Source organism: Odocoileus virginianus, chromosome 1 (genome assembly GCF_023699985.2).
Source record: "Odocoileus virginianus isolate 20LAN1187 ecotype Illinois chromosome 1, Ovbor_1.2, whole genome shotgun sequence".
NCBI lineage: Eukaryota > Metazoa > Chordata > Mammalia > Artiodactyla > Cervidae > Odocoileus > Odocoileus virginianus.
This window is the reverse complement of record NC_069674.1, coordinates 54,010,750-54,024,613: the sequence shown is the minus strand read 5'-3', so window position 1 is coordinate 54,024,613 and position 13,864 is coordinate 54,010,750. Positions and strand designations below refer to the sequence as shown.

The window sequence follows — 13,864 nt, the reverse complement described above, 5'->3', positions numbered from 1 at the left end:
AAGCCAGAAAGATAAAGACCAGTAGAGTATACTAATGCATATATATGGAATTTAAAAAGATGGTAATGATAACCATATATGCAAAATAGAAAAAGAGACACAGATGTACAGAACAGACTTTTAGACTCTGTGGGAGAAGGCAAGGGTGGGATGTTCAGAGAGAACAGCATTGAAACAAGTATACTATCAAGGGTGAAACAGATCACCAGCCCAGGTTGGATGCATGAGATGGGTGCTTAGGGCAGGTGCACTGGGAAGACCCAGAGGGATGGGATGGAGAGGGAGGCGGGAGGGGGCATCGGGATGGGGAACACATGGAAATCCGTGGCTGATTCATGTCAATGTATGGCAAAAAGCACTACAATATTGTAAAGTAATTAGCCTCCAATGAATAAAAATAAATGAAAAAAAAGTTAATATGATTTCCATTTGTAGAAGATGGATGATAATTTTTGCAAAATGAATATATATGTATGGTCTTGGTCCATGGAAATTCCATAGTTTCCTTTTTCAGAACTAGCCATTTTATAGTAATTAGATGCCCAGGAGACCTTCTCTTCTCTCACGGGCATGTTGGTGTGCTGTGTTCTCTCCAGGTTGTTCTCAGAGGCCCAGCGGTGTCTGCCTGGGAAGCAGATGGGCCTCCAAGTCTCCACACCTATTGTGTAGGTGGTGCTCAGAAGTAAGGTAGCTGAAATGGGATTTGGGGAAGGGCTGTAGCAGGCAGTCTTGGGCTTGTTCTGCTGTGTGGGGTATGCTCAAACCATGGGGAGGGTATGTATTCTGCCTTGACTGTCCTAGGGCCCAGGACTGTTCTGTGGTTAGATGACAGTTTTTCTGTGAGTTTAAGCCAAGTAGAAATGTCTGTCCTCATGTTTTGCTGAACATGTGGCCTCCTCCCTTCATGGTCGTCTCTTTTATCTCAGAGTCCTCTTGGGTGCCTCTCTGCAAAGCCACCAGATAGGGTTACCCTCAGACCCTGGCTTAGAGCTGTCTCGAGGGGCTCTGCTGGTACAGCTCAGCTAGACCCAAAGTCCTCCTTCCTCAGATTTTGGGAGAGCCGTGTGGAGAAGGCAAAGCCTGCCTGAAACAGCTTTTGGGGGGTCTGACCAGCCAGCTGGGCCCTGATATAACAGCAGGCTTGTTATAACTGTAAAACCCCAGTTCATGTTTGCTAGAGAAAAACCTCTGCAGAAGCAAAATTAGCTTAAGGATTTAGTGATGCAGATGAAAGACTTACCTGAGCAGTTGGAAATCACTGTCTCATAGGCTTTGCTTTTGACCCAAATAGTTTTGATCACAATGGCATAGATGACACTGCAGAAAGGACCAAAGATAGTATTAAAGTGGCTGATGGGTCCCCACTCTGAGGACCACTCCAGTTCCCCAAGTGTGAGATATGGAGGCAAGGGTCTCTCAACCATGGTCTGCCCCCCATCCTTCCTGATTACAGAGTCACAATAGATGGCAGCCACTTCTTTTTTTTTTTTTTAAGTCAGGAGGCCTGGACTGGGTGAAATGAAGTGATTTCTCCAAGATAATTCAGATGATCAGAGGTACAGCTGAGATTGGAATCCAAACACAGGGTTTGGGGTCAGAAAAATTTAGATTTGTAACTAGCTCTATTATTTGCTGGTTGTTTGGCCTTGACAGGCTTTCCTTGGCTCCATAATTCCTACCTCAGGTGTTCACATCACTGTGTCATCCTCTCCCCTTGAGTGTGGCCAGACCTGTGACTTGCTTATCAGTGCATTGGGGTGAAAGTGATGGGATGTCTATGATTACATAAGTGTGTAGGATCTGTCTTGCTAGTGTCTCTAGTGCATTGCTAGCTTTGAAGAAGCAAGCTTTTGTGAGTCCATTAGCCCCAAGAAATCAATTCTGCCAGAAGTCCAGGGAAACTTGGAGGAAAATCTTTCCTTACTTGAGCCTCTGATAACGCCCCAGCCCTGGCAGACACCTAAGCAGAGGACCCAGTTAAACTGTGTCCAGACTCTGACCCACAGAAACTGAGAGATAATAAGTCATAGCAACCCGAACCCATTAAGAGATAGATTATCATGAACCTGGTGACTTAAAATAATGATGTGTTACCCAGAAATAGAAAACTAATACACTGTGTGAAATCGGGAGAATGTTGTGTCCCTCCCCCCGAAACTTATATGTTGAAATCCTACTGTCCAGTGTGGTGTTATCAGGATATGGGGCTTTTGGGAGGTGCTTGGGTCATGTGGAGGGTGGCATCCTCATGAGTGGGATTAATGTCCTTGTAAGAGGATATTCCCACAGAATTCTCTTGACATTCTTGTCGTGTGAGGCTACAAGGAGAAGCCTGCAGCCTGGAAGAGAGCCCTCACCCAACTGTGCTCCTGCTCATGCTCAGGTGCTAATTCATGTCCTACTCCTTTGCGTCCCCATGGACTGTAGCCCGCCAAGTTCCTTTGTCCATGGGCTTTCCAGGCAAGAATACTGGAGTGGATTGCCATTTCCTTCTCCAGGGGATCTTCCCAACCTAGGGGTCAAACTTGCATCTCCTGCATTGCAGGCGGATTCTTTACCACTGAGCCACCATGGAGGCCCCACCCAACTGAAGTGGCAACCTAATTCCAGACTTCCAGCCTCCAGTACCATGAGAAATGTGTTTCTGTTGTTTGCAAGACACCTACTCTGTGGTGTTCTGTCATAGCAGCCAGAACCCACTGAAAGACTGGGTCTTAGTTTAGACCATCAAATCAAGTTAATAATGCAAACGTAAAGAGTTTTTTTAGGGATCAAATGTGACAAACTTTAAAGTGCTATACACAGTGTTTTAAAATTATCAGAAGCTCAATGAATGTCATCTTCTTTCCCTCCCTTCTTCATTTTTCACATGCTATCACACCTACTATTAAATGGTGTAATCTGCACCTAGGGGCTTCCCTGGTGACTCAGTAGTAAAGAATTCGCCTACAATAAAGGAGACGTGGGTTTGATCCCTGGGTTAGGAAGATCCCCTGGAAGAGGAAATGGCAACCCAGTCCAGTATTCTTGCCTGGGAAATCCCATGGACAGAGGAGCCTGGTGCGCTATAGTCCATGGGTTCGCAGAGTCAGACACGACCGAGCGACTAAACAACAGCAACAAAATCTGCACCTAACAGGAAAAAAGGACTAATGACTCAAAAGCATTAGCAAATTTTGTATCCTTTATCCCCTTTGATAAATATAAACATACCCTTCTTTAATTAGTTATTTGACATTTCTAATATACTAAGAACCTTGACTAAAAACTTTGAGACAAAGCATTGCTTCATTTTAAAACTGCACTAACATCCCTCTTGAGAATCACTTGGTTAAAAAAAAAAAATCAGAGTTCTAGTTCATAGTAGGTGACAAAGCACTAATTGCTTTTAATGATCTCTGTAACATAACTCAATTAATGACTATGGTAAAACCTTCCTTATTGCTTTTCCCTGCTCAGAGAACTTCCTCTGAGTCTGCCAGGAAAACTCAGGGTCTTTGAGTAGCATCCTCACCCCTCCTATACCTGCCCAGGACTTTGCTGGAAATTGTTTGTCTACATTAAAGAAAAAATGAGAAAGCAAATTGCTAGTGAATCTATTCTTTTCCCTAAGTTGAATATTTGTTAGATCAAGTAAACTTTTCCCCAGATAAATGAAATACAAGGAAAGGTTACAATATCATCAAGTGTAATTGAGTACCACAGTTGCAACCCCGCTGCTTAATTGATCAATAATTTAAGTATTTATTGAGTATCAACCATATACACAATGGAAAATTAAGAAAGGTTTTATGTGTTAGGGGTTTGGGCCTTAGTCACCCCTACCTTGTCTCGCTAGGATCAGTCAGGCAAGTAGAAAGCCAGGAGCAGCTTTACTGTTAGACAGGAAAACTAATAAGTAGGATGCCCCCTTATTTTATTTCCCAAATCCGGCCACTTCTCAGGATGTAACAGTCATACATCAGAGAGAACTGTGAATACATTTATTTCTTTCTTGCTGAAGGAAGAAGGAAGACATGGGTTCCTTCTTCCTTTCATCTAATTAATCAGCAAATTTTGTGAATTGTCACTTCAAAATGTCTCCATCATCTGTACCTTCCTTTCCACTTCTGCTCTTCAGCATTACTTCAGACCCTTACAGTCTCTTCTTGTTTAATATCTGGAACCTTTTTATTGTGATGAAATAAGTATAACATAAAATTTACTATTTTATCCATTTTTAAGTGTACAGTTTGGCCGCATTAAGTACACTGACATTGCTGTACAACTATCACTATCATCCATCTCCAAAACTTTCTCATTTTCCCCAGCTGAAACTTTGTATCCATTAAACACAGAAATATGCATGAACTCACAAATTAATGTGTCATCGTTATTCCGGGGGCCAAGAAAATTTTCTTTGTATCCTTCTAATTTTAATATATGCGTTGCCAGAACAAACACTCCTTATCATCTCTTGCCTGATTTATTGCCATTGTCATAAGCATCTCCACTTTGCTACCATCTGGAATGCCCATACCACTTGCCATCAGAACTGGAGCTTTGGGACAGAGAATCATTCCTTGGCTTAAAAACCCTCCAGTGCCCCCACTTTCCTACATGATGCTCTCTAGTCTCTTGAGCAGGGCATCTAAAGCCTCCCACAATCTCTCTCTGCCTTCTTCACCTCTATCATCATCATCCCGCCTCCCTCTAATCCACTGTCTCTCAATACACCTTCTTCCATGTCAGCAACAGGAGTAGCCAGCTAAGCTGACCCCAATTCATGCTTAATATGTAGTTGACTTTGGGTGAACATAAGGTCCAATGTCTTCCATTTCTCTGTGTCTCCTTTGCTTCCTGAAAATACATCTTTTTAGCCCATTCTCCATGTATCACCTTGACATGAAACCTTTCTCTTCCTCGGTGACAGTTGGCTCCCTCTTCCTTGGGGCCTCCAGGCTGGTATCACACTTGGTATAATACTTGAGTCTTGTCTGTGCTGTGCATGTGTGCTCAACTTTTAGTGACCCATGGATTGTATCCCACCAGGTTCCTCTGTCCATAGGACTTCACAGGCAAGAATACTGGAGTGGGCTGCCATTTCCTGCTGCAGGGGATCTTCCTGACCCAGAGACTGAACCCATGTCTCCTCTATCCCCTGTATTTGGTAGGTGGTTCTTTACCACTGAGCCACCTGGAAAGTCCCTTGTCTATAGCAGTCATATCTTAAAGATCAAGCAGATCCAGAAATGGCCCATTCTCAGAAACAGCTGAGGAATAGCATCTCCATCCTTTTGGGTCAACTTCTTCCATGTCTTTTATTTATCTCCATTCTCTCAGAAGGCATAGCTTTACTTCAAGCTTCTTAGAAACCTGAAAACCTAAGGTTAAGTAAAGTATCCCTTTCCTGGCTGGTTTATTTCTTGATTTTATGGAAGGTGATCCAGACACAGACCCATTTTCTTCCATTGCCTTCCGAAGGCAGCTCCTGGTCATGGAAGAGTGCAAGAGTGCAAACCAGAGGAAAACTTTTCGAGTGGCATTAAGTTCTTAAGAGGATGCCTGAGGCTGCTTCCTGTGTCTTGTTTCTAGATTGTGTATGAGGAGTGTCAGGAAATGGAATCAAAATTTCCCTCTGTCCTCAAGATAAAGGGAGAACATTCCATTCAGACCAAAAGTGCCCATTTCATGACTCCTACTCAGCACAGGTCAGGGACTTGATGGATGCCCATCACAGTCTTAGAGCCACAGGTTCCATCTCTGTTTCCACCTTTGCTTCGTTCTGGGGCCTGAGTATGAGGTCCAGCTGTGCTCTGTAGATCTAACTAGAAGCTAAGCATGAGTGGGTGTAGAAGCGGGAGTAGGGGGAGCTGCTGCTTCACTTGGCATGCTTCATGTGGTCCTTTTCACTCTTCTCCTACTAGTGGCTTAAAGATGCTTCCTGATCAAAAGTGTCTCTCTCCTCATTAACTAGTTTCACTAACACTAATGCCATGAAGATAAGATATAGGGGATGAAAGAGTATGTAACAGAGGCTTGGCTTGAAAGGCTTCCGGGAAGCCTTTCCAGAAGAGGTGTAGTTTCAGCTAAGATCTGAAGAATAAATGCAAAAAAATAAGATGGTCATTCAAGCAGAGGGAATAGCATGTGCAAAGTCTCTGAGACAGGAGGGATCAGGCCCATTTGAAGAACTTAGAGAAGGCCAGTGTGGTTGAATCATGGTGAGTAGGCAGCTGTGTGGCCTAAGACATGGATGGAGAGTGAGGCATGGACCAGGTCACACATGGCCTTGAGTACAGGATTAGAGGTCTTGGACATTTTGTCCTGAAACAATAGAAATCCACTGAATGGCTCTAAACAGGAAAGTGAAGCGATTGATCAACTTTTTTTTTTTTCAAAGATCAGATGTCCTTCAGTATGTTTAATTTGTTTCTGTACATATATATATGCTGGCATGTGAATTGAATTGGAAGGGTGTATAACAAGATCTTAACACTGCTGCTTCTGAGAAGGGAAACAGGGGAAGGAAGATTTTTATTTTTCATTTCATACTGTTTTGTTTGCTTAAAATGGGGAAATCTTTCCAAAAGCTCTTCAAAAGACACTGTCTCACATTTCATTGCCTAGAATTAGATCTGAAGCATTCACAGGCTAAGGGGAGGGGTTGCCATGAGCAGCTTAGAGTGGAATGGATATGGGGAGTTCAAATATAAGCATCTACCATAATCTAGCAGGCTAGTAATGATGGTTTTTTCAAAAGACCTAACTCTTGCCATCCCTCCGACAATATACTTTGGCCTTGAACACCTCGTGCCATGGACAGTGCTGGCTAGGACCTTGGGCCCTTCTATCTACCATGACCTTGTAGTCCACAGACCTGTATTGACCTCTGAATGGGGCTTTACCCACAACATGACCCCCTTTACCCAAACAAAATAAATGGATTTTTTTTCGCATAATATAAATCAGTGCTCCATGACCAATGTGCATTTTTCCACTTATTGTTTTGCAGTTGTCAGCTACGGGTCTTTTATGCCTCTACCTTCATCTCCTAGAGTAAAAATGATAGGAGAATGATAAATCAATTAGGTAGAAAGAAGATAACCATATCTAAAGTAAATCAATTACAGTGGGGCTAAAAACCTTTCCCAGCAACAGTCAGACAAGTCAAGTAAATTTTGAAACAACAGGAGTTTGGTGACCCAGAAAAACAATGCATTGCCTTTACTGTCAGTCACTGTGGTTTCAGGTCCTTGGAGCCTGATTTAATTAGTGATGGAACAGCTAAATCTTTATCCACACACAGCTCTCAGGAGAGTTTGCCACTGACAATATGACTCCTTCCTTCCTCTTTCCCTTTCTCTCTGCCTTTCTTCCTCTCTCTCTCTTCTTTCCTTTCACATGTATTTATGGAGTATCTGCCATATGCCAGAAACTGATCTAGGCATTAAATAACCAGAAATTTCCATACTAGATGTGTGTGTGTGTGTGTGTGTGTGTGTGTGTGTGTGAGAGAGAGAGAGAGAGAGAGAGAGAGATGGAGTGATATAATACTTCGGTCTAATTGAGGAAGTTCAGCAGTCAGGTCTGCATTCTTTATTTAATCTAACATTTACAAAGTGTTCATTATGTGCTGAGTTCGGAGTCTAGAGATTGAGACAAGAGTCACATGCTCAAGAGATCCAATTGCAGAAGCAGGCAATGACACTCCCATGAAGCCTTAATGGCAGCTTGGACAAGTTGAGGTCAGATGTGGCCTAGGATTGGCAGAGACAACTCCATCAGTCTTTGAAATAAGACAGAAAGAATGTGAATCATTTTGCCAGAAGTGAGGCAGAGTGAGTCTGGAGGAGTGCCCAGACATAAGGAATGGTGCACAAAGGCCCAGGGGTGAGAGGAGTGTGGGGTGTTCAGCTGGCTTGTTCTGGCTGGAGTATTGGGTGCAGGGAGTGTGTGAGCATCTTCCCCAGGAACAGCCTTAGAATTTAAAAAAGGCATAGACCTTGTCTTAGCAGATATTAAATGTATAGAAAGCTACAGCCATTAAAACAATGTAATATTAGTAGCAGAAAAATCACTAATTTAATTATTTGTGTGGTCTCTCCTTTTCTGAATTGTGTCAATCTCTACTAACTGGAAACAAAATGAAAGCATATTCAACCACACTGTGGAATATTATGTATGCATTATATTTTATATTCCCAGAGACTTTTTAATGAGAAGGGGGTACCTTCAGAAGGTAGTACTTTTTAATCAGGACCATGTAATTTCCTCTTCCGCTTGGACATTTTTGATTGATTTCTTTTCTATTTAAAAATTTTTACTTTTTAAAAATTTTTTTGAAGTGTGTTGATTTATAGTGTGTTGATTTCTGCTGTACAGAAAAGTGATTCAGTTATACATATACTCTTTTTCATATTATTTTCCATTATGGTTTATTACAGGATATATAGCTCCCTGTGCTATACAGTAGGACCTTGTTTATCCATATGTGTAATAGTTTGCATCTGCTAATCTGAAACTCTCCATTGATTTCTTTTGCTGTATAAACTTTTGAAGGATTATCATTGTATTTTATTAAATTGTTTTTTAAGAAAGTTTGTAGAAAAATTTCACTCTCTGCCTCCCACTGTGTCCCTCACTTCCAAGTCTTTTAAAAATATTTCCAGTTTGATATGAGAAAAATGCTATTAAGAATATTTTCATGTGAGAAAAAGGAAAACATATTCAAAATGAAGAAACAAATGAAGAACTTAGGAAATATTTATAATATATTAAAGAAGAGAAAGTTATTGTATAAAGGTTTCTCTAGAGATAAAGAATAGAGAAAACAAAAACAAAGTGAAGAAACTAGAAAGCTCCTAAACAGTAAGAACATTTATAATATAACTATGCATATGATAGAATTACCATTTCATACCATACAGAAAAGGTAAATTATTCAGTAAGTAATGTTGGAGTGAATGACCCAGCATTTAAAAAAAACAAATTTAACTTAGATTTCTAATTTATATTACATAAAAATCAAGTAAAACCTCAAAATCAGACATCACAATAAAATAAAACAATTTTAAAGTGATATTTTTAACATGCTCCCAAAACTCAAATTATTTTCAAATAAGTAAAATAATAAATCATTTAAAAGTTAAATTAAAATATAGATAAGTTTGTGAAATGAACTTATTCTTTCCTAAGAGAGAATAGAAATAAAAAATGTCAAGTGTGAGTGGATGTGAATACACTAAAATGTAAAATGTTTATAGATTACAGAAAAACCATTTACATTTCATTCATTTTTTCATATGCATTTATATAAACTTTTGCCAAGTACTTTCCTATGATTCTTTTTTCAAACTGATTCATATGACTTTCTAATTTTAGTTATTCATAATTTCTCTCCTTCTCTTGATTATGGCAGTCTTATTAACTGAAAGCAAAATAAAATCATATTCAAAATGAAAAGGCAAACTAGGGACAAACTAGGGAAATATCCTAATCATATAAAAACAGGGGAAGTTTTTATATAAAAATATCTCTAAAGAGAGAGAATAAGATAAATGGAGAAGAAGAATATGAATAGGTAAGTTACTTAAAAAACAGAAATAGGTCATCCCTGGTAGTTCAGTGGTAAAGAATCGCGGGAGACATGGGTTCGATCCCTGACCTGGGAAGATCCCACATGCTGCTGAGCAACTAAGCCCATGCGCTGCAACTCTGGAGCCAGTGCTCCGGAGCCCGGAGCACAGCCAGCGAGCCCACGCGCCCAGCTGCAGCGGGCCGCCGCCGAGAGGCCGTGCCCCTCACCAGGAGCAGCCGCCGCAGTGAGACGCCCAGGACCCAGCCAGAGAGGAGCTCCTGCGCTGCGGCAACTAGACAGAGCCGGCGCCCGGCAGCGAAGACCCAACACGGCCGGAAATACATGAATAAATACAAAGCAAACAAAAACAATAATGAACACATAAGATGTGCTCCCCTTCATGTATCACAGCCTTGTCATGGCAGAGGGGCTTGCGCAACTCACTGAAGTGGTATTCAGTATGTTCAACCTCATTTGTGATGAAAGAAATGCAAATTAAAACAACATATATATATATATATATTGCGATCATTTTGGTGAGAATGTACATTTATATGTATATATATATGTATATAAATGTATCATGCAGGAGGGACAATAAAGCATGAGACATGGTTAATAAAACTAGTGAACACTTGAGTTGTTTCTTTCTTCTACTCAGTCTTGGAATTAAGAGTTTAAACTTATCCGAAAGAGTCACTAGCAACAGAATCAAGCTCAGGGTGCCAAAGTGTGGTTAAGAAAAAAAAAAAAACAGTGAAAAAGAGTTGCTCTTTACCTCTGAGACAGATGGAATTATAGCAACTTATCCCTCAAACTAGTTGGAAAACAAATGCCTCACAAAACTTCATTCGTGCCTGGTCCTCATTCAAGAACAGGTGACTTGCTCTGATGCATCCTCCCAGAGAGAAGCTCTTTCTCCCGCAGAAGGCTGACCACAAGAGGCAGGAGAAGGAAGATAATGATTGAGTAGGTAGGAAACGCTTCAGGGGAGCTAAAGTACAGAGCAAGGTCACTCTGCATTTTCATGGTTCAGCCCTGGCTGGAAGCAAGCATCAAGGAGCAGGATTTACTGATGCCTTTGTCTGACAAGGGCTGAGTGAAAAGGACTTTTGAAATCACACCCTTGAATCATTAAGTTAGACTTAGTGTTTTCCAAGGACACTACAAAATGCACAAGCTGGACTGTAGGCAAGTTGGAGAAAAGGCAGCTTGAATGAATGGGGGAAATTTCAGACCATGACAGCCCTGAGTGAGAGATCTGGCCAGACAGCATGTTGTGAGCCTGAGCTTCAGGGTTGCATCCACCCTATGGAACAGGGGTTTTGACTGATTTCAGGAGCTGATGGGAAATCAATCAGGAGAGAAACAGGGATATTTGCTGCTGCTGAAATCAATGTGTCGGTTGCCTGTGACGACATGATTTGCTTCCTTCCAAATACTTTCTTACCATTGCAGCTGGCCTCTTTCTGTGCTTCTTTTAACATGGCTGTTACCTAGTTTTGATCAACTGTCTAAATAACTTTCATCTTCCCTTCCAGCTTCCTCCCAGATTCAGCTTGGTTAAGAGACCACTAAGTTGAAATACAGTATAGATGTTAACTTGTGGATTCAGCAGAGATGACTGGACAATATCCAATCTCAGAAAGGCTGAGAGGCTGACTGTGGGAATCACTCTGCTCCTGTCTACCTTTGATGGAAAGCAAGTCATTTCATTTCTTTTAGCTCTAGGTTTACTTGTGAAAAGTTTAGGGGATGGACTGTGTGATGGATAACATTTTTTCCAGCTTTAGCATCTTATGAGACAAAGATGAACAAAGAGCAAGAAGAAGTAATTCCTGTAACGTCAGAAAGCACTTGAAAATACCCAATCGCTTAATCCAAGAAATGCATATGGAAACAATGAGATACTTTTTTAAACCTTTGTGATCAGCAAAGATTTAATAAAGAAATGATATCACCTTTCTCTGGGTCAGGGGAAGAAAAATCAGAGCTCTTGTTTGCTGTTGGCAGGAATACACATTTTTTTATAGGGCAGGTTATGAATATGCATCAAAAGTCTTAAAATGAACATCATCTATGATCTAGCAATTCCATTAGAATGAGTTCTGAGGAAATAATCAGGGACTCATGAATAATTTTAAGTACTAAGATTTTTATCACAGCGTTATTTATGCTATTAATATTGAAACACAAAGGCTGATCTTCATTTGCCCAGGACTACTTATGTGGCACTTGATAGTAGACTTGGGAACACTCAAGAGGTGCAGAATCAGCAAGTTCCATGTTTGTACTTATCAAGCCAATTATCTCCCTGCTGTTCCCAATCCCGCCAACCTGTGCTGAGTCACCCTTTCAGAGAGGATCCTGTGATGTGACTAAGGGAGGCCGTGCCTTGTCCAGAAGCTTGTGATCTTCTCTACTGAAAGACCATCTTTGGCCCACCATTGGCTGCAGGGCAAAGGGAACATCCTACAGCTTGTTTCTTAAGGCCCTTCACAGGGAGCCTCACCCCATCCAGAAAGAGTTTATCGCCAACTTCTCTTCCACTGGCACTGCCTGCCTGTCCTTTCCAGTCACCATATGCACCCTTATCCCCAGTCACCAGGTAACCTGCTCTCCCTACCTTCCCCTTCTCCTATCTGAAGGCTTTCCTCCTTTAAAGGATGCTTCCAAGAAGTGCTCCCTGACATTGTTTGACTTCATAGAATACACATGCTAGCATATTTTTGTGTGTACTGTGTTTTTGTTTTTTTTTCAGTTTTGTTTCAAGTTTGTCTGTCTTTTCAATTATAAGGTTTCTGAAACTGGTACTAGGTCTTATATTTGAAAAGTTGCATGATATAGGAGAGAGAACAGGATATGAAATCAGACAAACCTGGCGTTAAATCCCATGTTATGTTGAATAAGTTACTTGACTTCTTTGTGCTTGAGTTTTGTCATTTATAAAATGGGGATAAGAGTAGTCATTTCATAGAGTTGTGTTGGATGGGCTAATTGTTAGCCCCTTTTCACAAGGCCTGCCCCATAGCACATAATCATAAAATGTTAGCTCCCTCCTCCTCATTCCACTTTGGAGGAGCTGAACTTAGCATATGGTAGCTTTACATAAGATCTTGTCTCCTAGCCAGTTCCCCAAAGGACACTAGGAGCAATGAGTGCCCTGGAAGGAAAGAGAACAGCAGCTGGTGAACTGGGAAGGCCCCTGTGTGTGTCTGGCCAGCTGGCCTCTTACCTGATGATTGTCAGGGGGATGAAATACACCAGGAAGGCCACGATGGTCATGTACGGGGTCCAGTAGGAGTCGTCGGGCCACAGGGCCCAGCACTGCACTTCGCCGTTGGAGAGTTTCCTTTTCCCAAATATGATAAGGGTAGGAATGGAGAACAGGAAAGAGAGGCTCCAGGCAATCATGATGAGGACCTTGGCCTGCTTTTCTGCTCAAAGAAAAGAGAGGGATGCCTGGGCATCTGGAAACAGCCTCTGGGAGCACACTTGGTGTCTGGTGTGGAAAAAGATCGTGGTGGGAGAGGAATTCTAGAACTCTCAGAGCCTCAGTTTCCTCATGTATAAAATGAGGGTAATAGGACCTGCATCCAGGGCTGATGGAAGGATTAAAGGGAGAATTTAATCACAGAAGCTAGAGCACTGCTTGGCCCAATCTCTCCTCTCTCTGATTTACCTGTTTGACTGGAGATGCTGACACATTCCTACAGTACTATGAAGCTTAGTTTGTATCATGTACTTTTGATAGGTTGCTGTGCAAATGCTTGTCTCTGGTGCCTTGCTCATCCTGAAAGGCAGAGATGGGGCCTTTGATCTGGTTGTTATTCTTCTCACATACCTAGCCACATGAAGCACTGTGACAGTGTTTGAAAGCTGTTTGGCAAATGTTCAATAGCCCTCTTTTGTTTGAAGGAACAAGGGAGGAGTGGTAAGGCAGAGAAAGAGCAGTGGACTTGGTTCTGGAGAGCAGAGTTCTTCCAACCAAGCCCTGAAGTCTGGTAGCTCTGACCCCACACACTAGATCTGGGCTCTTTCAAATATGATGTTTTGACCTTGGGCAAACCACTCAGTCTCAAACTGAGTTCTTGAAAGTGGAATTAAAAAAAAAAAAAAAAACACTCTGCTCATCTAACCATGATGGGGTCAGATGGAGACAATTAATACACATGAGAGTGTTCTTTTGAAACAGTTTTTATGATGCTTTCTGTTAAGCCGGTGTTGAAGCTCTTCATCTTCATCCCCACTGTAGCTGTGCTGTCTGTGCTGACTGACCCTGGTGGGCCCCTTCATCCAGGGACA

General features: G+C 41.6%; 1 protein-coding gene and 1 non-coding gene across 2 annotated transcripts in view; both read right to left on the bottom strand.

Moving 5' to 3' along the window:
- Positions 1–13,864, bottom strand: part of NPSR1 (neuropeptide S receptor 1) — a 152,316-nt gene that overhangs the window by 19,304 nt on the left and 119,148 nt on the right. The window contains exons 5-6 of the mRNA XM_070468387.1: positions 12,795–12,996; positions 1,241–1,317 (exon numbers count right to left, since the gene is read on the bottom strand). Coding sequence (XP_070324488.1) covers positions 1,241–1,317; positions 12,795–12,996 — 279 coding nt within the window. The remainder of the gene's footprint in view (positions 1–1,240; positions 1,318–12,794; positions 12,997–13,864) is intronic.
- Positions 4,336–4,443, bottom strand: LOC139036618 (U6 spliceosomal RNA). Its single transcript, XR_011489443.1, has one exon. It is a non-coding gene; the product is annotated as a U6 spliceosomal RNA (small nuclear RNA).